This window comes from Natrix helvetica (genome assembly GCF_964273705.1).
Source record: "Natrix helvetica genome assembly, chromosome: 2".
Lineage (NCBI taxonomy): Eukaryota > Metazoa > Chordata > Lepidosauria > Squamata > Natricidae > Natrix > Natrix helvetica.
The window spans coordinates 215866947-215893743 of NC_138552.1; the positions used below are offsets into that span (position 1 = coordinate 215866947).

Genomic DNA, 26797 nt, shown 5'->3' on the forward strand with positions numbered 1-26797 from the left:
AGATCTCAATACTGAATTGTATTATGCTTCAAAACAGAAGGATACTTTTAATACAGTTCTGAGTACCCTTTATATCAATAGCTTAGAACTTTCTAGTCAGTGACCTGATGATCATTTCTAAAAAGGGGGCAACATTAGTTTGTATAATTGTTTGTGTTTCTTACATCTTACACAGATCAGGCCCCTACTTATATTACTGCATGTTAGCTGCTTCTAACAAACTTGGACACACCTCCCTACATAGAAGTAAATAAAACAAGGAGAAGCAAAGCCTGAAAACAGTTTTCCCCACATATATTGATTTATTCACATTGAAAATAGGCAAAAAGGTTGTTTATAATTAAAAAAAAAGTTGGAAGGAGAATCATGAATTTAACAACAACAAGAAAAAAGAACAGTTTATAAAAACAATGGATTCTATCTTGATGTAGCCAAGGACGATGGAAGTCACAAGCTTTGGCATAAGATAATTGCTGGCAGTAGACTGCCTTCACAAAAATAGAAATGTTCCCCTAAATTATACATAGTACAACCAGGTGAAGAAAAAGTGTCTGATGCACCATTCTCAGGGGAAAGACTTTTAGATTGGACATTCACTATTTGAGGTCCTTTGCCAGCTATATTCTTAGTGACAAAATGTTCCAATTGTATATAAAATATTAAAGGTATTTATGCATGTACTGTTTTCCAACAGTAGTAATTCAATTGTTTTGCAGAGGTTCTGAAAAGATGGTCAGGAGTCTTCCGACATGTGACTACACCACAAATTCTTCTGGGAACTGATCTTCTCCCAAGAGATCTAAAGACAAGCAGTTCATGGACCTCTTTCCATAGAGGGCTGACTTAGTTTTACAATCGGCTGTTGAATACACGCATCCATAGCTGGCTAGCTTATCCTCTAAGGCACAACCAAATGTATAACTGTGAGAGGTATCCGAAGACAGCGTGGTACTCAGTGGTGGATGTAGACATTTGCGGAGACGGACGTCATCTAGACTTTGGCTATACTGCTCTGGGGACTTTGCTGCTTTCGGTAGGGAAATCTGCCAATTAAAGAAGAGCACATCTTTTTAAACATTCCGCATTTAGTAAACACAACATCATAAATACGTTTGTTTATGCAAATTGCCCTGATTATCCCTCTCATCCAATACTACCAGCATGTCTTTTGTGAAACTTGTCTCATTGAAAAAGCTATGAACTAATTATAAGCAATTATGAAACTGCTCAGTGCTCAGCAGCTACATTCTGTGTTAAATAATCTGAATTGAAAGAATTGAGAAACACATTTAGCAATTCACATGCATGCAACTTGCTATGAGCACTTTGTTTTATCACTGATTTAATATTTTTATTAATATATTGTTAATATTATAATTTTGTGTGTATTACGTGATCTAACTCAGTACTCAGCAAGTACTGAGATTTTGATGTTCTGCTGGAGACTCAGATAGTAAAGTCTGGTAAGGTGGACTGTTTACAGAAGGGGTCAAATAAATATCAACTGCATAAAAAAGATATGGGAGACAGAATTCCAAAATATATGAATTTTCATTTCTGCAGGTTATTTATGAAACTGTAGCAAATAGAACTTCTGTGCACAGGAGAGACCAACACGATTAACGAAGAAGCTATTCTAATGTTTGCTTTTCTCTTCATTCCTTTTGGATTGTATCCACTAGACCAGGAGTGTCAAACTTGATTTCATTGAGGGCCACATCAGGGTTGTATTTGACCTCAGAGGGCTGGGGTGGGCATGGCCAACTTGACGTCACTCATGTTGGGGATGCCTCTGATGGCCTGAGTGCTCTGCCAGTGAAAATGGGCTCTCAAGTTCCGTTTTTGCCTGTGATGGCCTCCTACAATCCTCTACCCGCGAAAACAACGCTCGGGAGGACCACCCGCAGCCGTTTTCGCTGGCAGAGGCACCGCGGGCCAGTCCTTTGCTGTTTCCAGGGTGGCCCCACAGACCAGATCTAAGCACCCCGTGGGCCGAATCCGGCCCCAGGGCCTTGAGTTTGACACTCCTGCACTACGCTGTAAATAGACTTTATTTAATGTGTATACAAGGTTTTCACAATGTAATAAATATAATGTTGACAACAACAAAAATAAAAAAAGAAATGGGTCAGATGAAATATCATTTTGTATTCTGTTCTGACCACCCAGAGCTAGCATATGAAGTTAGTAGATATCTTGAACAATGAGCTATAGCCGAGAAAACCTCAGTTCAAATCCTTTGTAATCCATGAACTTCATAGGATTTTTTTGTCAGTGTAGCTTATCTTTACTGAATTGTTGTAGGACTAAATAGGGTGCCCTTCCTTCCCATATACCTGCAAGGCAATGACTGAAGACATTAACACTGAGAAGCCTTCAATCAAAAGGACTCCAAGCCCTTAATGGTAACTAAGTTATACTTTATAAATATCTGGACATGCTCCACCAAATCTGAGCACTGTTATAATTCAACTGAAGAGGTATGCAACATTTTATTATATTTACAGAAATGTGCCACGAGACCACAATCTTAACTCCATGTTTAGCTCTCATTCTATAGTAAAAAGGGATACGTAAGATCTCCCCAGGTTAGGCTGTGTCTATGCAGCTAAACAAATTCGGTGTTACACCATCATCATTTGATATGTATCAACTGTTTGAAGAATTTCACAATTTAAAGAGAGTGAACTAAACTACCTAGTATTATTGATTCCAGGGAAATTAATCATATTTGCCTTTGCTAAGCTGAACTTGACTTCACTTTCATATCTTCGTTGCTCATGTATGCTAGGAAATGAAACTTGGGAAACATTGCTCACTGAGCACTTTGAGCTCCCCCAATAAACTGAGAATAAATAGCAAATCCCACAAATATATTCAGTTTTTTTCAGCCACACTTGTAACATACAGTAGCGACATTAACATTAAAGTGAAAAAAATATAAGTATATTTCTATCTCTAGGCCAGGTTATTATTGCTTAAGCATTTCACAGGATTCTACTTTGGAAACTAAATCCAAAAACTAAGAGTTTCTATGAATTCTTCGTTTGGGATCATATCCAATTTCTAGAATACGTTACACTAAGTTTTTAGGTGTAGAAATAGATGTGTCACAAATCCAGATTTCCTCCCAAATAAAACGAGTGGATTTCTTTTGTCAGATGGTGGCATTTTAAACTTCTACATTTTATGAGCAACTCTTCTGTAGCTAGGGAATTTTAAAAGTATGATTTCTGGGGGCCAGTCAGGAACAACAGGATGAAATGATGATGCATAAAATGGGCAATGTGTGAATTTGGGCAAAAATATTGGAGGTGAGATTCCCCCCCCCCCCCCCCAAGTAGTTGATGTGAAACATGCTGTTTTAATTTAGATGTGCACTGAAAAACAAAAAAAAGGTAAAAAAGGATTTCATTTCTCAGCACTCTGCCATCAACCATCGTGGCACAATATTGTGATGGTGGCATTCTGGTGGACTCACAGAGGAATCAAAGTGCCAGGGTAGAGCAGAAGAGAAATGAAATGGGATTTAATTTCACTCTTTAATGGACCATGATCTTACCTGATTAAGCGAGTCCGCACTCTGGCCTTTGACCTTTATTACGGTGACATGTACCACAGAGGGAGGGTTCTTATTAATACCTGTGAGGGGCAGAGAAGAAACCAGCAGTCAGTGACAGTCAAAAATGAAGACAGGTTCTGCAGCTTCCAGAGACAGAGTTGGAGCCAGCTCTCAACATACAAATCAATACAATTGTAATCAAAAGAAAAGACTCAATTCAATGTATGATAAACTCTGGGTTGCTAAGATGAGATCCTAAAATAGTTCAAGCAAGTCAGCCAGAATAGCAAGACTTATTTCTTGCAGAGGAACACCATAGGAGTAGAGATTGTAGATGTCCCATTAAGTGTAAACCTAATTCAAAGCTTGAGAACATCTATATATGGGCCAACTATGCTATGTACTCAAGCTTTAGTTGGATCTGGATGCATTGATTTCCTAGGTATGCCTACATACAGATTAGAATTTGTATTTATTTAAAAAAACTTCAGTCCAAAGGACAAGATTTCCAGTAATATGAATCCCCTTGTTTTAGATTACTTCCTGAAGGTAAGGGATGATAAAATAACAATTTTTTACCAATTCCTACCTCCCCGCCCAATATAATTTATACCTACTGGCCAGTCATAATGGTATGCTGCTCAACAGTTCACACATCCAGTCTTATAGCTATCTAATACACTATGGTACACTAATACTCACGGGTAAATGCATCTAAGTACTTAACAACAATTTGTAAAGCAAGTTATAGAGAAAGCAAAACATATTATATATTCAAATTGGTTTTAAGTTTGTAAGATTCATAAAAAGTGCTGAATGTGTGAATGCTTCATTTAGCAATTTAGGAACCCCACTGTTTAGAGAAACTGATGAACTTACAACTATTCCTTATGAAATCCAGACCACACAAAAGTTGGCCTTGCAGCTTTCTTAATCAACAGTGTACAAATAAACCTGCCCATATATATCTTCCTTCACCCTTTACATACAAACCCTTCCAGTTCAGTGAAATGAAGTGTCTTACATAAAATTGATCTCATCTGAATAACAGGTAATCCATCTTGTTTTAGTTAGAGTTAAGGAATATCAACATTTTACTACCGTGTTTCCCCGAAAATACGCCAGGGGCTTATATTTTTTTGACCCACGAAATATGGCCTTGGGCTTATTAAAGGGGAGGGCTTATTATTTTTGGGTTGCCGGGCGGCTGCTCCCTTGTGACTGGGTTCCCGAAGAGCCGGGCACAGCCTCAGGGTCGAATGGCTGTGTTGCGCTGTCGCAGCAGCAACGCAGCAGCCACGAGGTGACCAAGCTTATGAGCAGCCTCCCGGCAACCCCCCTTTCCAGCCGGGTACAGCGCCGCTGACCGACCTAGCAGTACCCGGAAGGCACCAAGCAACGCGAGCGCCTGTTCGCCGCCCTCCGCGTCCCGTGGCTCGGTGCCTTCGGAATGCCCCTAGGTGAGTGAATGGGGCTCTGCATGGCTGGAGGGGAGTTCGCAGCGGCTTTTCCTCTCCCCGCTCGCGCAAAGGGCATCTGCGCTGCTGGCGCCGTCCGCCACTTGGTTTTTTTTTTCAAAGCACGGAGGATGGATGCCGCTCTGGAAGTACGCTCTATGGTTGTACAATCTGCAGCCCACAACCATAGAGCGTACTTCCAGAGCGGCATCCATCCTCCATGCTTTGAAAAAAAAACCAAGCGGCGGACGGCGCCAGCAGCGCAGATGCCCTTCGCGCGAGCGGGGAGAGGAAAAGCCGCTGCGAACTCCCCTCCAGCCATGCAGAGCTCCATTCACTCACCTAGGGGCATTCCGAAGGCACCGAGCCACGGGACGCGGAGGGCGGCGAACAGGCGCTTGCGTTGCTTGGTGCCTTCCGGGTACTGCTAGGTCGGTCAGCGGCGCTGTACCCGGCTGGAAAGGGGGGTTGCCGGGCGGCTGCTCATAAGCTTGGTCACCTCATGGCTGCTGCGTTGCTGCTGCGACAGCGCAACACAGCCATTCGACCCTGAGGCTGTGCCCGGCTCTTCAGGAGCCCGCTCGCAAGAGAGCAGCTGCCCAGCAACCCCCCCTTCTTCAGCTGGGCATAGCGCCGCTGACTGACCTAGCGGTACCCCGAAAGCACCAAGCAATGCAAGCGCCTTTGCCCCCACCTCATTCCCGTGGCTTGGTGCCTTCGGGATACCGCTAGGTCGGCGAGCGGTGCTCTGCCTGGTCGGAGGGGGGGGGATTGTCCAGAGGGTTTATTTTCGAGGGTGGGCTTATATTTTTGCGCACGCGAAAAATGTCGCAAGGGTTTAGTTTCAGGACATGGTGTATTTTCGGGGAAACACGGTAACAGGAGACAACACCGACACATGAAGAAGAATCATGCAAATGCCATCTTACCTTGGCACCAAATATCATCTTTTGCCCGACAATCAATAGATTCCTCATGGATGATTTCTTCAAAATGAGATTCATCTGCAGGTAAAGTGTCTGCCTCATCCACAGCCAATTCCACTTCTGGACATGATTTAAGCACAGTTAGCAAGAAGGCTGCCTTTTTCTAAACCCACCTGCCAACCATTTTTCTGCTGTTTCCATCTTGTCTTGGAGACAAAATGGCTACTAGTGATTCTGTCCTTTCACAACTTACCATCATCGTGCAAATCATTTTCGGCTTTCTCTTTGCTGCTGCTATCAATTCCAGAGCTACTATAACTGATGTTGGAACTGTAGGACTGCTCCTTCTGATGGATTGGATCCATCCCAAAAGGTTCGTCCACAGACATCTCCATGGAGATGTGTTGTCTCGAGTCAGCCTCAATGCCAGAGGTGTGTGAACTCCCATGGCTGTCAGTAGACTGTCGAGATAGGCGGTTGTTACTCTCACTTCCTCTGCTGCTCCCACTGTCATGCGAATGCTTATCTGATGGATCAAAATCTATCTCCAAAGTATCACTGATGTAGGATTCTCGATACCTCTTTTTCTCTGGAAGATAAAGAAAAGTGTGAAAAAGAAATAAATAAACTGAATTTTACATAACAATTAAAGTTAGATAAATACCAAAAGAAATTACAGCCACACAATACCAAAAATGATACAGGAAAAGGAGAAATAAAACCTAGCAACCAAGAACTAGTTCATTTTTGAAAAGGCAATACCCCATATAATATCTAACATTTGTTGCAGTGGTTAGAGTGCAGTACTGCAGGCTACTTCTGCTGCCTGCCGGCTGCCTGTAATTTGGCGGTTCAAATCTCACCAGGCTCAAGGTTGACTCAGCCTTCCATCCTTCCGAGGTGGGTAAAATGAGGATCACTTTATTGGGGGGCAATATGCTGACTCTGTAAACCTCTTAGAGAGGGATGCAAAGCACTGTAAAGCAGTATATAAGTCTAAGTGTTATTGCTATTGTTCCACATAGCAGTTTTCCTTGCTCTTCATTCAACTATGCTTCTTTTGCATAGGAATTATTCCATGTATTGAAATTAATAAAAAATGATATTCTTATAGAGGAAAAATAAATTGGAAACAGTATGAACGCATCCCTACCAACATGCAACATTTATTCTGAATGTAAGATGTGATTTTTGATGCTAATTTTATGCTTGTTTTGCAGCTGCTTAATGTCTACTGAATCAATCCATGATTAATCAGTGATTAATCAATTAATCAGTGATTAATTTGGCACAAGAAACCATTGGTTGCCCCCTAACACCACTTGATGACATAGCCAGGTCTCGTTTCAGCAGAGTAAGGAAGATACTTAGGGACGATTGACATCCTGGTCAGTGTCTTTTCTCACTTTTACCATTGGGCAGAAGACACAGTAGTATAGCCAGCTGCACAAACAGGTTTAAAAACAGCTTTTATCCATGGGCTGTCAGACTCCTAAATACAACTACAATCATTCCATGCATACATGGAAACATGACTGGTTTCTTTCTAATTACTTGTATAAGGACCATTTTCTATATTATTCATGTTGTTTTGTATATTTTGCTATGGATTGCACCCATAGAGGCTAAATCAATTTCATTGTATATATGTACAATGACAATAAAGGTTATTATTAAATTATTAAATATTGCTCCTGCTTGACTCAACTGGATCAAAAAGTGTATTTGGCTTACCAAATAAATATTTAAATATTTATTTGGTATTTGGCTTACCAAATAAATATTTAGCCAAAGTGTATTTGGCTTACCAAATAAATATTTACCAAATAAATATTTACCAAATAAATATTTAATATTTATTTGGCTTACCAAATAAATATTAACCCCACCAACTCACCCACTAACCAACTTAATCGACTTAATTTCATTTTTTAAAAACATTTTTTATTGGCAGTATCATTTTCACATACCTTCTGCATCTTCCATTATCTGGATCTGCTTGAGTATAGGCTGGATATTAAGAAACAACCGGTGACTGTTGCTAAGCAGATGTAGCAAATGCCGAGATCGGAAGGGGCAGCCTGTGTAGTAAACCAACTTACGGGCAGAAGGCAAGCCATCTGGCTGGATCACAAATTTTTTCCCCTAAATTAAAGAAGAAAAAAAAGAAAAAGAGAAGAGAGAAGAGGGAAGGAAAAACGTAAGTCTTTGAAGGACACTAGAAAGAGTCATAGAAGCTGTGCACAAAAAAAAGGCCTTTACTATAATGAATAATAAAATTAGACTAGAATAGAATTCTTTATTGGCCAAGTGTGATTGGACACACAAGGAATTTGTCTTTGGTGCATATGCTCTCAGTGTACATAAAGAAGTATAAAATACATTCATCAAGAATCATAAGATACGATCGCTTCCGGCTTCCGAAGGTGATGGATGTTGGTCTGCTGTACGCTTCTCCGGTGGGCTCCTCTTAGGAGCACAGGCGGTCTTGGAGGGACCACCTGCCATAGGGTGGCTTGCTGGAACCCCTTGGATAGGCGGCAGCCATGGGAAGTTTTTTTCCAGTTTCGCCTCAGGAGCCAGGGAACATAGGGGGTGCATAGCAGCACCTTCGCTGAATGGATTCCGGAAGGAAATAACTAATTGCATGCAGCAGCTGAAGTGCTGGAGGTGAGAAGTTCGCTCCAATCTCCTTAATCACTTTTAATTGATGAGCAGCAGCTTTTTGTAAGTTGTGGATTCAATCTGTTTGAAGTTGAAAGATTGGAGGGGGTTTTCTTTTTTTTTCTACTCCTCTCAGGCAAAGCGGCATTTGGACTAGCTCTCAATCTCGGAATGGAGAGAGAGAGCAAAAAGTTGAATTAGTCACTTGAACTAACTATGTGAAAAGATTTATATCCCAATTGCAAGAGGTGATTGCTGAGTTTTTTTGAAAACTTTATGGAAATTTTTGATGTTCTGCTCCTGGTTCCCTGTGAAAGGGGGAGCTAAGATGGCCTGCTTCCATCTTCTTCGCACTTATAAATGAAGTCTGCCTTTTGAAACTACCTTTGAAGAAAGTCTGGCTTTATATTACTCCCCCTGAAGGACTCCTGGAGCTTCTCCTGTTATGTGGTCTTTCTGGATTTGGATTATTTGATATTTTTTCTTGTGTGACTTCTTGGCTTGGAACTGTGACTGAGGATTAACTTTCACTTTTGGATTTTCCTGTCATCTTGGACTCACTCGGCTGCGCACTTCACAGACGCCATTTCTTTTGCAAAAGATTTATACTCATCTCTGAACTCAGACAATGGGACCCAGAAAACCACCTTCAGGCAAAGCAGCCTCAGCACCTACTTCTTCTACATCCAGCCCAACGACTCAACAGACAAAAATTTCATCATTTTCACAACAAGAAAGGACTAGAGAGAGTTCAAAAGATTTATCTGTTACTCAAATGTTCCAGTCTCTTACGCAGGGACAAAATGAGTTGAAAAAGGAGGTGGCAGATTTTAGAGAAGAGCTCAAAAGTGTACAGCAACAAATAACATAAAATAAACAGAGAATTGGTGTGCTGGAGGAGGGTGAGGTCAGGCCGGGGAAGGAGGTTAAGGCAGTCCAGAAGGGGAATATAGAATTGGAAAATTTTATGGCAAAGATAGAACTTGAAAGAATGTCCTTCTTTCTCAGATTCCAGAACCTACCAGAGGCAGAAGATGAAGATCTTAAGGATATGATGAGTACAATTTTAGCAGAATATATTAAAAGAGATAAAGAACAGTTGTGGTAGGATATGGATCTGGTTTACAGGATTAATTCAGCATATGCCAGAACACATAATGTTCCAAGGGAAGTACATGTTAAATTTCTTAGGAAGACCACGAGGGATGAGATTCTAGGGGCTCAAAGGGGGGGAACCACTAAAATATAAAGATAAAGAAATTGCCATTCTTAAGCAAATTCTGAAAAGAATAAGAGATAAGAGGAGGAAGTATTCCTCCTTATCAAAGAAATTATATAATAAAGGAATTTGGTTTAGATGGTTATTACCAGAAGGAATGTTGATCTTCTGGGAGAGAAACAGAATTAGAATTAACACAGTTGTGGAGGCAGAGGCCTACATTAAAAAACATAATGCCCTCCTAGAAGACAAAAATATAAGAGGTAGTGAAAAAGGCGACAATACACAAGACATGAAGGAGGGAGGGGCTGCAGCTCTGCCTGGGGACGGGGGGGGGAGGGAACAATATTGGAAAGACTCAGGTCACAAAAATAAATATATCTGGAATATCATTGTAATTTTTGATATATTAGAAAGTGGCAAAAGAGATGATTGAACACATGGTTGATACAATGTATAATAAGATGCTGTTTCTGCTTATCTTTTATCTATTGTTTTTTCCTTTCTGTAAAAGTTGTGAGAATTGGAGAGATTTCTACCTCTAGCACGATGGAGTTGCCAAAAAATTTTTTTGTACATCCACCTACCCTTTTCCCATAAATTTTAAAAATCAATAAAATTCTTTAAAACAATAATCATAAGATACAACATTTAGTGATAGTCATAGGTTACTAATGAGCAATCAAATCATACTAGGAAACAAGTAAAACAATATAAATTGTAAAGATACAATCAACATGGTTATAATCATAAGTGGGAAGTGATAGGTACTAGGAAGGAAGAGAAGAATAATAGTAGTACAGTCTTAGTAGATCATTTGACAGTGTTGTGGGAATTAGTTGTTTAGCAGAGTGATGACATTCGGGGGGAAAACTGTCCTTGTGTCTACTTGTTCTGGTGTGCAGTGCCCTACAGTGTCATTTTTATGTCCAAGATGTGAGGGGTCTGTAGATATTTTCACAGCCCTATTTTTGACTCGTGCAGTATACAGGTCATCAATGGAAGGCAGTTTGGTAGTAATTGTTTTTTCTGCAGTTCTAATTATCCTCTGGAGTCTGTATCTGCCTTGTTGGGTTGCACAGCCAAAGCATACAGTTGTAGAGGTGCAGATGACGGATTCAATAATTCCTCTGTAGAACTGAATCAGCAGCTCTTTGGGCAGTTTGAGATTCCTGAGTTGGGGCAGAAAGAACATTCTCTGATGTGCTATTTTGATGGCGTTTTTGATGTTAGGAGTCCACTTTAAGTCTTGAGATATAATAGAACCTAGAAACTTGAAGGTCTCTACTGATGATACTGTGTTGTCTAATATTGTAAGAGGTATTCGGTATTATTGTAAGAGGTTCTAGTATTGAATAAAGTTATCTAGGGATGTTCAAGTACAACTTTTCTTGTTGAAAGCAGTCTTGTGACTGCTTCCTATCAGTAAGCTTATCATCCTGGTCCCAATATCTTTAAAACTTGGCTTCTTCAGATGTCAAGATCTTTTAAGATCCAAACTACCCTCAGCTATAAAAGCAGCAGATTGGCACACAAGCAGGTAAAGAAACTTCGATGGGTTGAGGCTGTATCTTTGCACTATTTTCTGGGAATTTTTTTTTTTTTTTTTTTGCTAAATCCAAGCCTTTTCTGGGGTAAAGAATGTACCTCCACTTTACATAAAAGCATGGATTCCTTTATACCAGGGGTAAGCAATGCATGGCTCTGGAGCCACATGTGGCTCTTCCATCTCTCTGCTGCAGCTCCCTGTTGCTCAAAATATGCATCACAACAGCCAGTGTGTGATACTTGCCGGCACGTGATTTATTTTTTCAACCCCTGGTAGGCCAACCATGGATAAATCCAAGAAAAGAAAAGTTTCAGAAGAAAACAGAATGTTTAATTCAACTACATATGCTAGTTCTGTGGACACTCAGGAAATAGTCATGCATGGGAAGGGTTTTTTGGTGTTTTCTTTTCTGTGGGAAACGGGCCCAAATGGCTCTTTGGGTGTTTTAAGGTTGCTGATCCCTGCTTTATACAGTTTCTCTCCAAGATTCCATACAAGCGATTACCTGTCAATTCAGAAGCAGACAATTGGGTTTCTTGCACCTAGTGATCTGGGAAGGATCTGGCAGGTTCATATGCCAATGTAGAAGCTAGAGGGCTCATCAGAAGGTGACCATCCTCTTGTGATAAGCATAAAGGAGATTCTATTCTAAGAAAATCACGACTGATTCTTTTTGACTTTGCTCTGGACATGGACCATCATTGCCAGAGCCAGAGCAGGCGTATCACATTTCTAGCACTCAGAATTTTCGTCCTCTTCACAGAAACATAGTACAGGGGACTTGAAGCACATTACAATTTTGTTACTACTTCTTTCCCAAAGCGCTTCAGGCCTGGACAGATTCATTTCTTGGAAACTCTCTATAAGGGGACCGCGAGTTCATTCCGAGAACATTTGTGGAACAGGGAAGGCGCAGTGGATACTAATGTCCTAGATTTTTTAATATATGAGATGAAAGAAGTAGCAGGTTAGCCATCAGGTTGACCAGTGAAGGATATGTACTCTAGGTCAGTGGTCACCAACTGGTGGTCCGCGAGAACATTTTGATGGGCCGCAGAAAAATTATTTGCATTTTTTATAGTGCACTAAATCAGGGGTCCTCAAACTACAGCCCCTGAAGCGGATACGCGCAATGAATGCTTGTGTTGCTGCAGAGAGTCTCCTCCTTTGGGGTCTTTTTGTACAGGTTGGAGGGGGTAGAAATTCTGACTTGGGGTCTGCTTTAGCCTCCTGGTGCAGGGCTTTGGGCAAAGGCCAGAGGGAAGTGACACTAGTGGCACTTCCTTGTTCCAGTGGGACTTCATCATGGTCTGGAACTGGCTGACAATCTCAGACCATTGAGCCTCCAGGCCTCCCGCAGGTCTTCCCTCTGCTTGGAAAGCCTATGCTCGTAGTCCTCAGTGAGGTGCTTCTGCTGACCCTCCTTCTCTGTCATATCCAGTTTGAACTGAGCCAGCTGTTTTGCAAACTCTTTCTCATGGTGGCTGCTTAGCTCCAACAACTGCTTCCTCTTGGGACCCTAAGGAGTCCAGGTGAGCAGGTGAGGAGTGGCTGGGAGGGGAGGAGTGAGTAAAAGCCAGCAAGGCACCCCTTGACGTGAGTGACATCAAGTTGGCCACACCCATCTAGTCACATGACCACCTAGCCATGCCCACCCACCCAGTCATTAGGCAGATCATATTAGTGGTCCGTGGGATTTAAAATTATGAATTTTGGGAATTTTGGTCCCTGAGGTCCAAAAGGTTGGGGACCCCTGCTCTAGGTTATGTAAAAAGTCTGTTAGCTCTAACCAAAAATTGGGACCATTTTCACTTCAACTTACATGTGTGTGCAGTTTTCTTTTCTCCTCCTATGTATTCACTGCCCTCTTTTGGCATTGCTACTGCAATTTATTTTATTTGAATACACTATCATTGCAATTCTATATAGAAGCTCACTTAATTCACTTGAATTAATTCCTGGGCACATGAATAAAGGACTGCAGGATTTTATCTTTTATTTATTTCTGTTCTAGAATACACACACGTGCATACAGATTCATGTCTGTTCATACAAACACATTTTGTATTTAATGTATATGTATCTGTTCTTATCCAAGCTTTTAACAAATAACATGATTTAAACTAAAGGTAGGTTTAAGAAGTCATATTTAACACTCACCAAAAATGCAACTTTTCCAATATGTGACCAAGGAAAATCATAAAGTAGTTGACGAACATGGTTTATTTCCTGTAATAATATTAAACACATGAAAATCCATTTCCCCCAAAAAACATGATTCTAAAATTTGATCCATGCAATATTAAAGGCTATTTCTGCATCTTAAAAAAAAGTGCCACAGTGACATTTTTATGTTGAATTTCTAAAATTATCTACTAATAGTTTAATATTATGGTAGGTTTGCTTTACTTTTGTAAAGCTGGATAGTGCAGGATGAACTACGGAAATAACTATATTTTTGAAATCTCCATGCTAAAGGTATTGTCAACATTTTAACAAGAACATTGAGTATCAGTTCTTTACCTGATCTTAATATGAAATTCAGAATGTAAGCCTCAGTAAAATGAGGAAAGAAATATTCTGGTGACATTAACTTTATTATATACTATCAACAATACTGAAGCTAAAATTTCCATTAAAATGTCTATTAAAAATCTATCTGGATCAGGGACTTTCCTTGTTTTTATAGATTTAATTTATAACTATTCAAAAGCTCCTTAATATTCTTTTCAAAGATACTTGATTGAAATTCCGTTGACCTTTTCTTTCAAGATGCATATGTAATAATTCAATGCTTAACGTATGTTTTGAAAGTATTCAACATACAGTAATTATCACATTTGCAGAGTGTCTATTAATGTGAAAAGCTCATCTCACATTCCTTTTTGAACTAATCAAGGAAATGTAAATCTTTTAATGGTGATGCATTAATGGGTATTCTTAACCTCAAGTCATATTAGCAGAATGTGGTTGGATGTAACAGACTGTGCAATTCAGTGACGTGCGGTGAGGTTTATGGCTGGTGAGGCTGGTGACGTCATCAGCGCGAGCCGTGGTCCCCTTCATGTTGACTCAGGAAGGAGGGGAATGGGACCATGTGTGCAGGAGGCTAGCACTGAGGAGCTTCCTGCACAGGTGGTCCCATTCCCCTCCTTCCTGAGTGATTGATGATTTTTTTTTAAAAAGGCCATCCTAAATCCTGTAAAGGATTAGTCATATAACCTGAATGCCAAGCTGACTTAAGCACTCTATAATAAACACCCCAATGACCTCATACTGGAGATAGACCAGGCAACCCTGGGTTCCAACATTAATTTAACCATCTGAATATATGGAGAAGGCTGGCTCCTGACCTCTCTGAAACTGGATTACCACGGAATAAAAAAACTGCTTTCCTCCCAAAAAACCCTTCTGCGCCAGTCGACATTAAAAACAGCGGAAAGTTTCTCTTTCCCGGATTCGATTGTACAATGAAAGCCCCATGGAGGACTTGAGTATCTCTTCGTCCCTCCTGCGGACATGCCCAGAGCAGGCGTGCAAGCCCGGGGTCTGTTTGCCAAGTCAGAGCTCTCTTTCCGAGCCGTACAAGGCGATTGGAGAAGGAAACTGGGCCAAGAACTTCGCCACCCCAAAGTCCCACAAAATGGAGACCTTCCTCCGCTCCCAAAACTGTGGCACTTCCCTCCCACAAAGCAAGGGGCCTCCACCTGCCTCTTCAGCTTTGCTTTCTCCCTCCTCCGCAAGGCATCACCTGTTTGCATTGGCCGCCATCTCCCCCAGTGCCACTTGCTGCCTTCAGGGGCTCCTCCCCTTCCCCTGACTCAGGAAGGCGGGGAATGGGACCACGTCAGCCTCCCTCCTGCGCACATCCCATTTCCCGCCTTCCTAAGTCAACATGAAGGGGACCACGGAGCGTGAGCTGCGGTCCCGCAGCTCGTGCTCCATGGTCCCCTTCATGTTGACTCAGGAAGGCAGGGAATGGGACCACGTGTGCGGGAGACTGAGGCTGCCTCAGCCTCCTGCACACGTGTTCCCATTCCCCTCCTTCCTGACTCCTGAGTCAACATGAAGGGGACCACGGAGCGCGCTCCGCGGGACCGCGGCTCACACTCCGCGGTCCCCTTCATGTTGACTTAGGAAGGCGGGGAATGGGATGTGCGCAGGAGGGAGGCTGAGGCTAGAGGAGCCTCTTGCACACGTGGTCCCATCCCCCTCCTTCCTGACTCCTGAGTCAACATGAAAGGGGCCACGGAGGGGTCCCATTCCTGACCACGTGTGCAGAAGGCTCCTCAGCACCTTTTCCCTTTTCCCTTTTTTTAAATTTTCATGATGAGAGCGGTGAGGCTCTGCCTCCCCTGCCTCCCCTGACCGCACGTCCCTGGTGCAATTGTTTATGTGATTTACTAAGGATAAAGATATTTTAAAAAATAATCCAGTCAATAACAAATCTTATATGGGGTTAAAACAAAAAGCTTATTTTTACTTTGGTGTATTTAAGGTTTATCATATAACTATCCAATTAAATTCAAACATATAATTTGGAAGTACAGTTCAACTATGTAATCAAAATTATTTAGAATAATACTGTGAGCTAATGTCAGAATAAAAATATAATTCAAATACACAGCTAATGTCATATAGCAGTGATGGTGAAACCTTTTTCGCCTTGGGTGCCAAAAGCATGAATGCACTTGCGTGCCCATCCCCATAATTTAAGGTCATATAGTCTACTTTTTAGTGAAACAGGTGAACAAAACATCTATAGAAAATTTCTGGCTTACCTTTTATTGGCTAATAATAATTAATAAAATTAATTAAACAGTGATGAAATCCCAAATATTCTTAATATACAAATCTTAAAACAAAAATTTAAAAACCTATCATTTTCTCCTACAATCCCACTGATGAAGAAGAAAGTACTTGTGAATAGACCGAAGAATCAACACTAATTTTATTCCTTTATATCCCACCTTTATTATTTTTACTCAAGGCAGAGAACATATACAACATACCTTCCTCCTCCTACTTTCCCCACAACAAAAACCCTGTGAGTTGAGTTGGGCTAAGAGAGAATGACTGGCCCAAAGTCACCCAGCTTGTTTTCCTGGCTAAGGCGGGACTTGAACTGATAGTTTCTTGCTTTCTAGCCTGTTGTCTTAACCACTGGTCCAAACTGGCTCTCGTTATAATACTATATTATGGCTGAAACTCATGTCCAAGAACTGAACTGAAATTAATGTGACTTGTTTCTGAATATAAGCCTGCTCCAACATACATGACTCTTCTATTCCGGAAAGACTTGTGTCTATTGGCATTGGACCGACTTCCTAATTCTGGCTTGGCTACTTTGCATTGCATGCACAATACTCATTTGTATGTACTTGAACACTGAACATGTGACCCATGGAAACATTAAAGTCAAGCTTAATAAAGTGAGATCTTCTATACCCGAAAGGATATCTGCATTCCAATGCTATGGATGTTCCTACCTGATAGATGTGTATCCCTTTCAGTGTCAAACCAAGGATGATTGTGGGACGATCCTCCTTCTTATCCTGAGAAGAGAGAGAGAGATTCAGCATGGCAAGGAGTTCTGCATCTTCACTTCCCTGAGAATTAGTGAAGATGCTACTACCCACCAAAAGACAGCCACGGCCGATCGTGATTCTCAACCTTACACAGTTGCAGGCTAGAACTATGCTCAAGGCTATCTCCCATCAGCAACATTTCTCTCCCGTAAGCAATACCCCCCCTTATTGGAAAATAAGATTTTGTTACATTCATCCATGCTTTAGTAACCTCTTGAAGGAATGACTGAAATATTCTATGTAAAGAGCTGAGCTTGAAGAGTCAGGAGATTTTAGCTGTCTGCCTCCAGAAGATGTGGACATGTGGGAGCATGTTGAACTAAATTGGGAGTAACTGCATCTGCTAGATGGAAGCTACAAGCTCTGCTCAAGCTTCTGCTTTAAATTTTTAAAGTTGTTTCCAAGCTGAAATTCCTATGGCAACAGTTATCTCAATGTGTCTCTACATTATCACTCTTCGCCCTGTTTCCTGTTGAAATCTATCTTGTAGAGCAGGGGTATCAAACTCACGGCTCGCGGGCCAGATGCGTCATGCACTGGCCACACCCACACCTGCTTTAGCAAAGGGAGGGAGGAAAGTTGCAATATGTCACATGACGCCGCTGTGACAATGCGAGTTTGACACCCCTGCTGTAGAGGTTACACCCTGTGGTTGTGTTCATACAATACTTTCAACCAAATCAGGAAAAGACCCAGCAGCTGCTTTTCCACACTTGACACGAATGCTAAGCTGGAGTTAACGTTAGCTGTTTCATGGCTTGCCTTTTCACGCAAATGGGCTAATTTGTGACTTAATACCTTGTGGTATGTACTCTGTGATTGCAACCTATGTGAATACAAGCTAAGTCAAGCACTGTTATTTTCTGTTGTTGGTTCTAAACTAAAGAATGGTTTACTTGATCACTTTAAGGAGACTTTTTGCAATAGCATTTGAGAATGGAACTGGACATTTCATTCATTTTTAAGATTTTGGGGAGGGGGGAATCAACTGGTTAAAAAGTACTAATGTTGCTGAACACTTTATTCTGTTCTGGACGCTGGGTCCTTTCTCTGTAAGGAAAACAAATTATAAAGAAAAACCCTTTCTCTCAGATTTCCTACAAAATACTTCTTTCTAGCACTCAGCAGTTTGAGATGGAAACAGCATAAAAACACACACACACACACACACACACACCAGTGACGTGCGGTGAGGTTTATGGCTGGTGAGGCTGGTGACATCATCAGGAAGGCGGGGAATGGGACCACGTGTGCTGGAGGCTCAGGCTGCCTCAGTTTCCAGCACACGTGATCCCATTCCCCGCCTTCCTGAGCGTGCTCCGCCGGCTCGCGCTCCACAGTCCTCGAAAGCGACTGGGGAACGACGAGAACCTTCCTGCCTCTGCTGGACTTTGCGCGCTCCTCGTGACTGCATATTGCAGAGGCAGGAAGGTTCTCGTCGTTCCCCAGTCACTTTCGTGCCTTCGTCATCCGGGAGCGCCGACAACATTTCTGCCTCTGCAGCTCCCGGGCGCAGCCGGACAGATGTATATAATATTATAATATTTATTTATTTATTTATTTATCAGTACAATTACAACATATATATATATATATATATATATATATATATATATATATATATATATATATATATATATATATATATATATATATATATATATATATATATATATATATATATATATATAAATAATATTATATTATATTATATTATATTATTTCATGACCGCACGTCCCTGACACACACACACAAACACACACCACTATTTTTCTGTCCAAAGGGTAACTTGTATCAAACTTTTCCAGTCATTTCAGGACTGATGAAATGGAAGATGGAGTGAGAAGAGCTTTTTTTCTTTTTCTTTTAGTAAACACAGGTTGTAGCTAATAAGCTAACAAGTCAAGCTCCAAAGGATTAGCCAAGACCATCAGAAGATCTCTGAGAAAAGCCTCAGCAGGATGCATGGAAGCCTTTTGTTCTCCACCTTGATTTCATTGCTAGGCAGCATCCACCCATGATAAACAGGAGCTATGAATTAGGGAATTAACAGTTTAAGGATTAGGTTTTGACTGGAGCAACTCTGAGTAGTAATTCCAGATTTCTCTTTTATCCAATTACGCTGATTATGAAAGAGCTTCTTGTGAGGGTATCAGCAGTTTAACAAATGTTGTTTTGAAACCTTTGGTTGAAATCTATGCCTACTTAATAAACAATTATCCATCGTTCTTCTTTTTCTTCTTCTTCTTCACCACCACCACAGAAAGCAATAGTGAAAGAGAAATAAATAGAGTTTGTCTAACCATCAACAAATGGGAGATGGGGGAGGAGGAGCACATACACACTCACAATCACTCCCTCCCTCCCTCACTAACTCCAGTATTTCAAGTTAAGCAGGAATCCAAGTATTAAAGCAACCAATTTTCAACCTGTTGCATACTTGGGCATGAGGCATGTTAGATCTTGCCAGTTTTTAACACTTTTAGTTTACGTCAGGCAAAATCCATGAATATCTTAAAAGAAAAAGGAAATATGACAATAGATGAAGATAGAAGGTTGACAAAAAACAAGATTTCTTTTACTGACTATTCTAGTGAGGTGCAAAGCCTTGCTATTGAATCATAATGTGACAGCTACAGCTCTTTCAAAATACATCTAGGATAGGAGCTCAAAAAAGATCTACTGGCAGGCAGAATATTATAAGCAGGGGTGTCTAACTTTTAAAACTTGCAGACTTCAACTCCCAGAATGCCTCAGCCAACATGGCTGGTTGGAGAATTCTGGAAGTTGAAGTCCACAAATCTTAAAGCTGTCGTGGTTGGACACCCCCATTCTAAAGCTTGAAAAAAGGCCTCTTATTGCACCTTATGCAATCTGTAGAAATGGACAGGGACATCTTCCAGAAGACATGACTCCTTGACGTACTTCAGAATTGCTTCTCTGGTTGACAGCCCTTTCTGTTCTCGGTGCATCTCTGGTGCATGCTTCAGGATGTAATCACTCCCCCGTTTGGCAATTATCTATCCAAAGGGGAGGAAAAACCCACAATTAGTTTCCCTTCAATAAATTGACAGGAGAAGGTAGCTAAAAATCAACAAATGATGATATTAAGCTAAAAGTAAATTGTTTCAGAAGTTCTTAACAGCCGAACTTTGAACTGCATTCAGTGCAAGGTGTTTGTGAGAATGCACTTTTCCATTTGCCCATCTTTGCCAAATAGAGAGCTTTTTCAGCTGCTATTCCTGACTATGGAACATACTCAAGGAGGCCTGACCAATGCCTTCATTACAATCTCTTTAATTTTGTAAACATATCTTTCCCAAAATATGTTAATCTACAGTTTTCTTGCAGCATTAAGGCTTTTATTGTGTACTTAACCAATTTCTTATTTTTAATGTGAAAAAGAATTAAACCATACAGCACGTTGAACTCCAAACAAAGTGAAGTGCCGTATTCAAATGTACAAAAAATAAGTTAAAATAAATACAAATATTCATGCATCCTTCTTCTCTAAAGGAGTTAGCTATTATTACTTGCCACTTGCCATCTGTCATAAGAACTTTCTAACTTTGTTTCTCTTTAAATGCATGGCAAAACTGCTCAATAAATAATAATAAAAACATTTATGGCAGGTATACTTGTGATTTTCAAAATAATGTAAATTTAAGTAATGTAAATTTTAATCTGGAGTGGAGAGAAGTTCAGCAGATGTTAGTTTTTCTATGTGATTGCAGCTCAATATAAATTGAATCTGTAAAAACTCTGTCTTCAGAACACATTTTTGCTAATAGACTATTCTGTTCAGACTTCACTACATGCGAACCTTCCAGATGTATGTATACTTAACAAATGGCCATACTAAGTGAATTTTGGCGGTGCCCGAGTTGGGGAACTCTAAGTTTATTTTTAAGTTTTTGTTATCTCATCAAAATGGTTATAACTGATAATCGACCTAATGTCAGCAAACATGGCTGTAGGGATGTAGAAAGAGCTCAGAATGCCCCAGGTGTCTTAAGGCATTTCGGTGGGACTATCATCCTAGATTTGAATCAACAGCTTCTTAGCTTTTCAAAGTGTGTGAACCCAGAAGAATTTCTCCTGCCTGCTGGCCTCTATGACAGTTGGGTACTCTGTAAGAGAGTAATCTAAGAAGGTTTAAGAAGTAGGGTTTTGCAGATCTTCAAAGGAGTTCTTCAATTCATCAGAAGCCTGAGCAAACACACCTTCAAAGCAATTCAGTGAAGCAAAGCAATGGCCCCCTCCCAATCGGCAGATCAGGGCCTCCTTGTCATTTTGCTTGCAGAAAAGTGGATCAACCAATCAAAGTGGAAGTAATCTCCACATATTCCCTCCCCCCACATTAAAGGCAGGGATATTCTTAAATAGAGAAAGAAATATTATCTATGCTTCCTTGAACTCCTGGAGTAAAGTTGGGACAGAAATCTGATAAATCAAAAAGCTGGTGGAAACCAATAGACGGCAATGAGGAGAGTACAAGGCTCATTGACCTCACCTGGCAGTTTTACACGTCACCTGGACACTTCTCAATGTATGGAGGTTGTGCCTATCTTTCAACTGGAGATCTTTCTTCCAGTGTGATCAGCTTTGTGTCTCCGTGGGTGACCCAGACTCTATGCAATTCCTAGCAGCTGGCCTATATATGATCATGTTTGTTAGGGAGCTAGTATGGATTTAGGGGGCTTTTACAACTGAGACCTACTATGCTAGCATTCTTCTGCCTAATCACCGTCTGACCTTTAAAAAGCCCTTAAGATCTACCTTGGACAAGAATTCCTCCTGAATAGCCTCTTAATTAGAGGGAGGATCCCTTAGGCGGCTATGGTATGTCTGTTCTTTGTGTGCCTCATCAAATTTCACACAATGTTAATTATCTGGCTGCTTGGGGGCTTGATCTTTCTTAGCTCATCAGCTCAGCCCCAAGGGTTTAGGAACCAGATTTCCAAACAAAATTGCTTGTTTGCTTGCTGCTTTTGGCCTCTTCCCAAACAGCTATGACCAAGATCACAATTCTTGGCTGCATGCTGCAACAATCCTGAAACTTGGAATCAACGGAGAAGTATTATATGAATAATCTCACTGCTATACCCGGGGGAATTGGGAGAGACACGTCCCACTGGATGCCAGGCTCCTTTCTGGTAGCAAATTACCTACCTGTCTGATAGCAGGCAAATAATAAGATAAGAACAATGAGGTTTGGACTCTAGGTGTTTGCTAGTACCAAAACTGGCGCTAAGGACAGATCGACGCTACTCCTTCCCCACATCACTTAGGTTAATTTTATTCTCAATAGAGAATATCCACAGGAGAGGAAACCGTGGTTGGCTGAGACTGAAGTACTGTTTTAGGAAGATATGTGTATGCATGATATTAAAACCATCCTTTCTCGATATAAAATTCCCTCCTGATCCCCCAGGAACGTATTTCTGGTGGTTCAGCCTAGTTTCCACAGTGTTCAGGAGAATAGGCTACGGCCAGTGAAGTGTTTGCTTCAGGAGAATTCCCTGTGTCCCCTTCCACCCTGCACTCTTAATGACCTTATTGGATGGGGAATTTTCAGGGAAGGCTGAAGATTTAAGAAGGCTGCTGGTGTGGAAAAAAAGTTGATTCTATACAACCTTCTTTCTCAGTGCCACCCCCCTTTTTTCATTTCAAACATATTCCAAAGCAGAAGCAGAACGTCCAGATTCAGTCACAGTTTTGTTCCATATAATATTAACCTCACGCTCCCTCTTTCTGACATGTATTCAAGATGGACAGCAGTGGTGGGCTCCTACCAGTTTGGCCCAGTTCGGCTGAACCAATATTAGTTTAGTGGCCTGGGTCGCTGGGTCCGGCAGCAAACCCAGGCCTGCCATGCCCCCAAACCGTTTTTCTGGGGGATGCAATAGGCACTGCCATCTTGTTTTTTGCTTCTGTGCATGCGCAGAACAATTTTTATTGTAGTGTGCATGCGCGTGTAATGTGCGGTGCAGCCATGAGCAAACCGGCAATAGTTACTTCCAGAACCCACCCCTAATGGGCAGTGATCTTTATATATAAGTATTTATATGTATGGGTGTAGGTATATATGTACTGTATGTATGTAGTAGTGATGGCAACATGTTTCAGCACCGAGTGCTGAAAAGGGAGGACATGTGTGGTCGTTGCGCCCACAACCCAGAAGAGGAGCTGCCCAGCGGGCATGCATACTCCCGAAAATTAACTCCTGGTTTTTGGCCTGTGCATGCGCACCAGTCAGCTAGTCTTCTGGTTACTGGCACACATGTGCACACGATGATCTGCTGGCCGGCACACATGCTCACACTGGAAAATGGAAGACCAGCTCTTCCAGTTTCTGGCACTGCTGCATGCACAAAGACCAGCTGATCATCGTACATGCATGCATGTCAGAAGCCCAGAAGAGGAGTGGGCTATGCCATACATGCCAGGCAACATGGCTCCGTGTTCCACTTTGGGCACGTGTGCCATAGATTTGCCATCCCGGGTATATAGCATGTGTGTATGCGTGTTATATATTTGTACACTTTTGAGAGCAGGCAATAATTTCATTTTTAATGTGTGCCAGTGTTCCCACAGTAAAAAAAATGACAATAAAAGTTATCTATCTATCTGCTGAAGATCTGTGAACAGGAGAACTGCTGGCTGGGAGAACTCCACAGCTGCCATGAAAAAAACGCACTTGAGTGGCTCATCCCACAAGGATGTGACCATGGATACTGAATTCAGATTACTGCATTGGTGGGTTGCAGGTGGTACACCCTGGTACGAGTGTCCCGGAGCCTGCCTGGAGCACCGGGTACCATTCCAGTAGGGTGCTCCAGAGGGCCCACCTGCTTGCCCGAACTCCTTACTTGTCCTTTAAGCATTTGGCGCTTCCGTGCATGCACATGGCGCATACGGCACCTGCGCGATGCTCCATCACAGAGGCTTGCGGAGGCATCGCAGGCAGGTATAACGCATGCGAGCACCGCACATGTCCATGTGGGCAACGCCGGGCATGTTCCAACCGTACCGGTTGGAACGGGATCTGAAACCCACCACTGGATTACTTGTATCCTGTCCAGGCGAAGGTGAAACAGGAATGCAAAGGAAGTGCAAAAGGAGAAAAATTCTTAAGCTTCTTTGAACTCACAATGCCCCAAAGCCTAATGGTTTAGCTTCATTTCCAGACTCACCCATTGAGGGAAGTATGTCTGAGGTTCAAAATAGTTCTCTCCATGGACGTTATCTTTGTAGTCACCAAGGTCAACCTGCAGACCATAAGCAGCCAGTAGGAAGTAAATTTCTTCTTTGTTGGTGCATCGTGACTTCAACACTTGTTCCCTCAGATGGCAGTAGTAATAATGCCGGGCCACTCTGTCACTGCAGGGAAGGTAAGAATGAAGTAGGAGAAGAGGACAGACCATTAGTTAAAAGCAAAACGGTAGAAGGGAAAAGAGGACATGTAACCAAATTCCCATCATTACAGGATTTTTATACTGCAATACAATACAATAGTAGAGTTGGAAGGGACCTTGGAGGTCTTCTAGTCCAACCCCCTGCCTAGGCAGGAAACCCTATACCGTTTCAGACAGATGGCTATCCAACATCTTCTTAAAGACTTCCAGTGTTGGGGCATTCACAACTTCTGGAGGCAAGATGTTCCACTGATTAATTGTTCTAACTGTCAGGAAGTTTCTCCTCAGTTCTAAGTTGCTTCTCTCCTTGATTAGTTTCCACCCATTGCTTCTTGTTCTACCCTCAGGTGCCTTGGAGAATAGTTTGACTCCCTCTTCTTTGTGGCAGCCCCTGAGATATCGGAAGACTGCTATCATGTCTCCCTTAGTCCTTCTTTTCATTAAACTAGACATACCCAGTTCCTGCAACCGATCTTCATATGTTTTAGTCTCCAGTCCCCTAATCATCTTTGTTGCTCTTCTCTGCACTCTTTCTAGAGTCTCCACATCTTTTCTACATCGTGGCGACCAAAACTGAATGCAGTATTCCAAGTGTGGCCTTACCAAGGCATTATAAAGTGGTATTAACACTTCACGTGATCTTGATTCTATCCCTCTGTTGATGCAGCCTAGAACTGTGTTGGCTTTTTTGGCAGCTGCTGCACACTGCTGGCTCATCTTTAAATAGTTGTCCACTAGTACAGAGGGACATTTTCCATATTTTGTTTCCCTGGTTCTAAGTGAAGACTTTGAGGTTATTTTGACATAAAATATACATAGAGCAACTGTGCTACAAAGTTAATATATTGTTTATCCTAGGAATATGTACTCAGCAAATCTCAATAAAGCACCTGGGTGCCATTTTGTTCTGGAATCCTATTTCTTGACAGACAAAAGAAGGCTATGAACAGAGAAAACCCCAGTCTAGAAAATGTTTGGGATTTTTGCTTTGTACAACATATGCCATTCTTTGTACAACATATGCCATTCTGAGGATCTGGCTTCTCCTGGAATGAACAGCAAAGTATTTTCTGATTTCAGAAGAGAATTATGTCTGCTTCAGTCATTCCCCACCTAAAACAGACAGAAATGGTTCCTGCCTAGAACACCCTGAGGCATGTCTGCAGAGGCCATGAATCTTCTTCTTGTGATTGGAGGCCCAGATCATACATGGAGATAACTGAAGCAACCTATGTAAATTCAGAAGTCAATCCTTTTGTTAAAAAAAAAGGGGGGGGTGAGCCCTGCTGGGTTTCTGGTAACAGAAGTCAAATTGATTCATCACAAAATAACCACAACCAAATGATTCTAGCGGTTAAGGCATCAGGCTAAAAACTAGGAGGTCAGGAGTTCTAGTTCCATTTTAGCATGGTGCTAGTTAAGTGACCTTGGGCTTGTCAATTTCAGCTGTAGGAAGGAGACAATGGCAAACTACTTCTAAAAACGTTGCCAAGAAAACTCCAGGGACTTGCCCAGGCAGTTGCCATGACTCAAAGGAACCAAAAAGAGAGAGAGAAGACTCTAGGGCCGTGATGGCAAACCTATGGCATGTGTGCCAGAGGTGGCATGCAGAGCCCTCTCTGTGGGCATGCGCGCCGTTGCCAGCTGCTCCTCTGGTTTCCGATGTGTGCCAGCCAGTTGGTTTTCATGCGTGCAGGAGTACCGGAAACCCGAAGATCAGCTGGCCGGTGCACATGCATGCGCCGGCCAACTGGTCATCGGGTTTCCAGCTCTCCGGCGCACACAAAGACCAGCTGGCCAGTGCAAAACCCAAAGACCAGCTGGTCTTTGGGTTTCCGGTGCTCCAGCACACGCACATATGTTCTGATTTGAGCACTCGGTGTCAAAAAAGTTTGCCTTTGGGAATTGAACTGAATTAAATTGAACTTTTCTTGTTACCGAGACAGATGATAAAGAAAGTTCTTTTACCTCTCTCATCCCCACATTATAACGATGGGCCATAAAGAAGACAAACCAGTCAATTGTGTACAAAAATGACCTCTGAATGGCATCCTAAAGGGAGGGTTTCTTATAACAAGAGAATCAAAGAAACCATTTCAACGTGAAGCTAACCTTTCTAGGATTGTGGCTAAGGATATATACTTTAAGGAGCGCTCATAATTATAGAGTTTTGCTTTGACCAAGGGGATTTGGAAAGCAGTAAGGGAAACTGCGAGAAACATTCTTATAAAGGCGGGGGAGAGATGCCCTTCGTTCAGCCCAAAGGGAAAGAAGCAACACTGCCTTGTTCAGATCCAAACTTGAAACGATTATGCCAAATGAAAATGCTAAGCTTCCATTTAGGCACTTTGAAAGTTTCTTGTCCTAACCTAAGGACACAAATTCAGCTTGCTGTAAGGGACTATCACACAAA

At 41.7% G+C, this 26797-nt stretch overlaps 1 protein-coding gene across 4 annotated transcripts in view; it reads right to left on the minus strand.

Annotated features, from left to right (window-relative positions):
• Window positions 1–282: 282 nt before the first annotated feature.
• The window catches only part of FRMD1 (FERM domain containing 1), a 65054-nt gene continuing 38539 nt past the window's right edge, over window positions 283–26797 (minus strand). For all 4 annotated transcript variants that reach the window (XM_081945251.1, XM_081945252.1, XM_081945253.1 and 1 more), the window contains exons 6-14: window positions 24163–24349; window positions 19831–19986; window positions 16867–16932; window positions 13538–13606; window positions 7916–8090; window positions 6199–6534; window positions 5949–6065; window positions 3563–3642; window positions 283–1043 (exon numbers count right to left, since the gene is read on the minus strand). In XM_081945251.1, coding sequence (XP_081801377.1) covers window positions 756–1043; window positions 3563–3642; window positions 5949–6065; window positions 6199–6534; window positions 7916–8090; window positions 13538–13606; window positions 16867–16932; window positions 19831–19986; window positions 24163–24349 — 1474 coding nt within the window. In that variant the 3' untranslated portion in view covers window positions 283–755. The remainder of the gene's footprint in view (window positions 1044–3562; window positions 3643–5948; window positions 6066–6198; window positions 6535–7915; window positions 8091–13537; window positions 13607–16866; window positions 16933–19830; window positions 19987–24162; window positions 24350–26797) is intronic.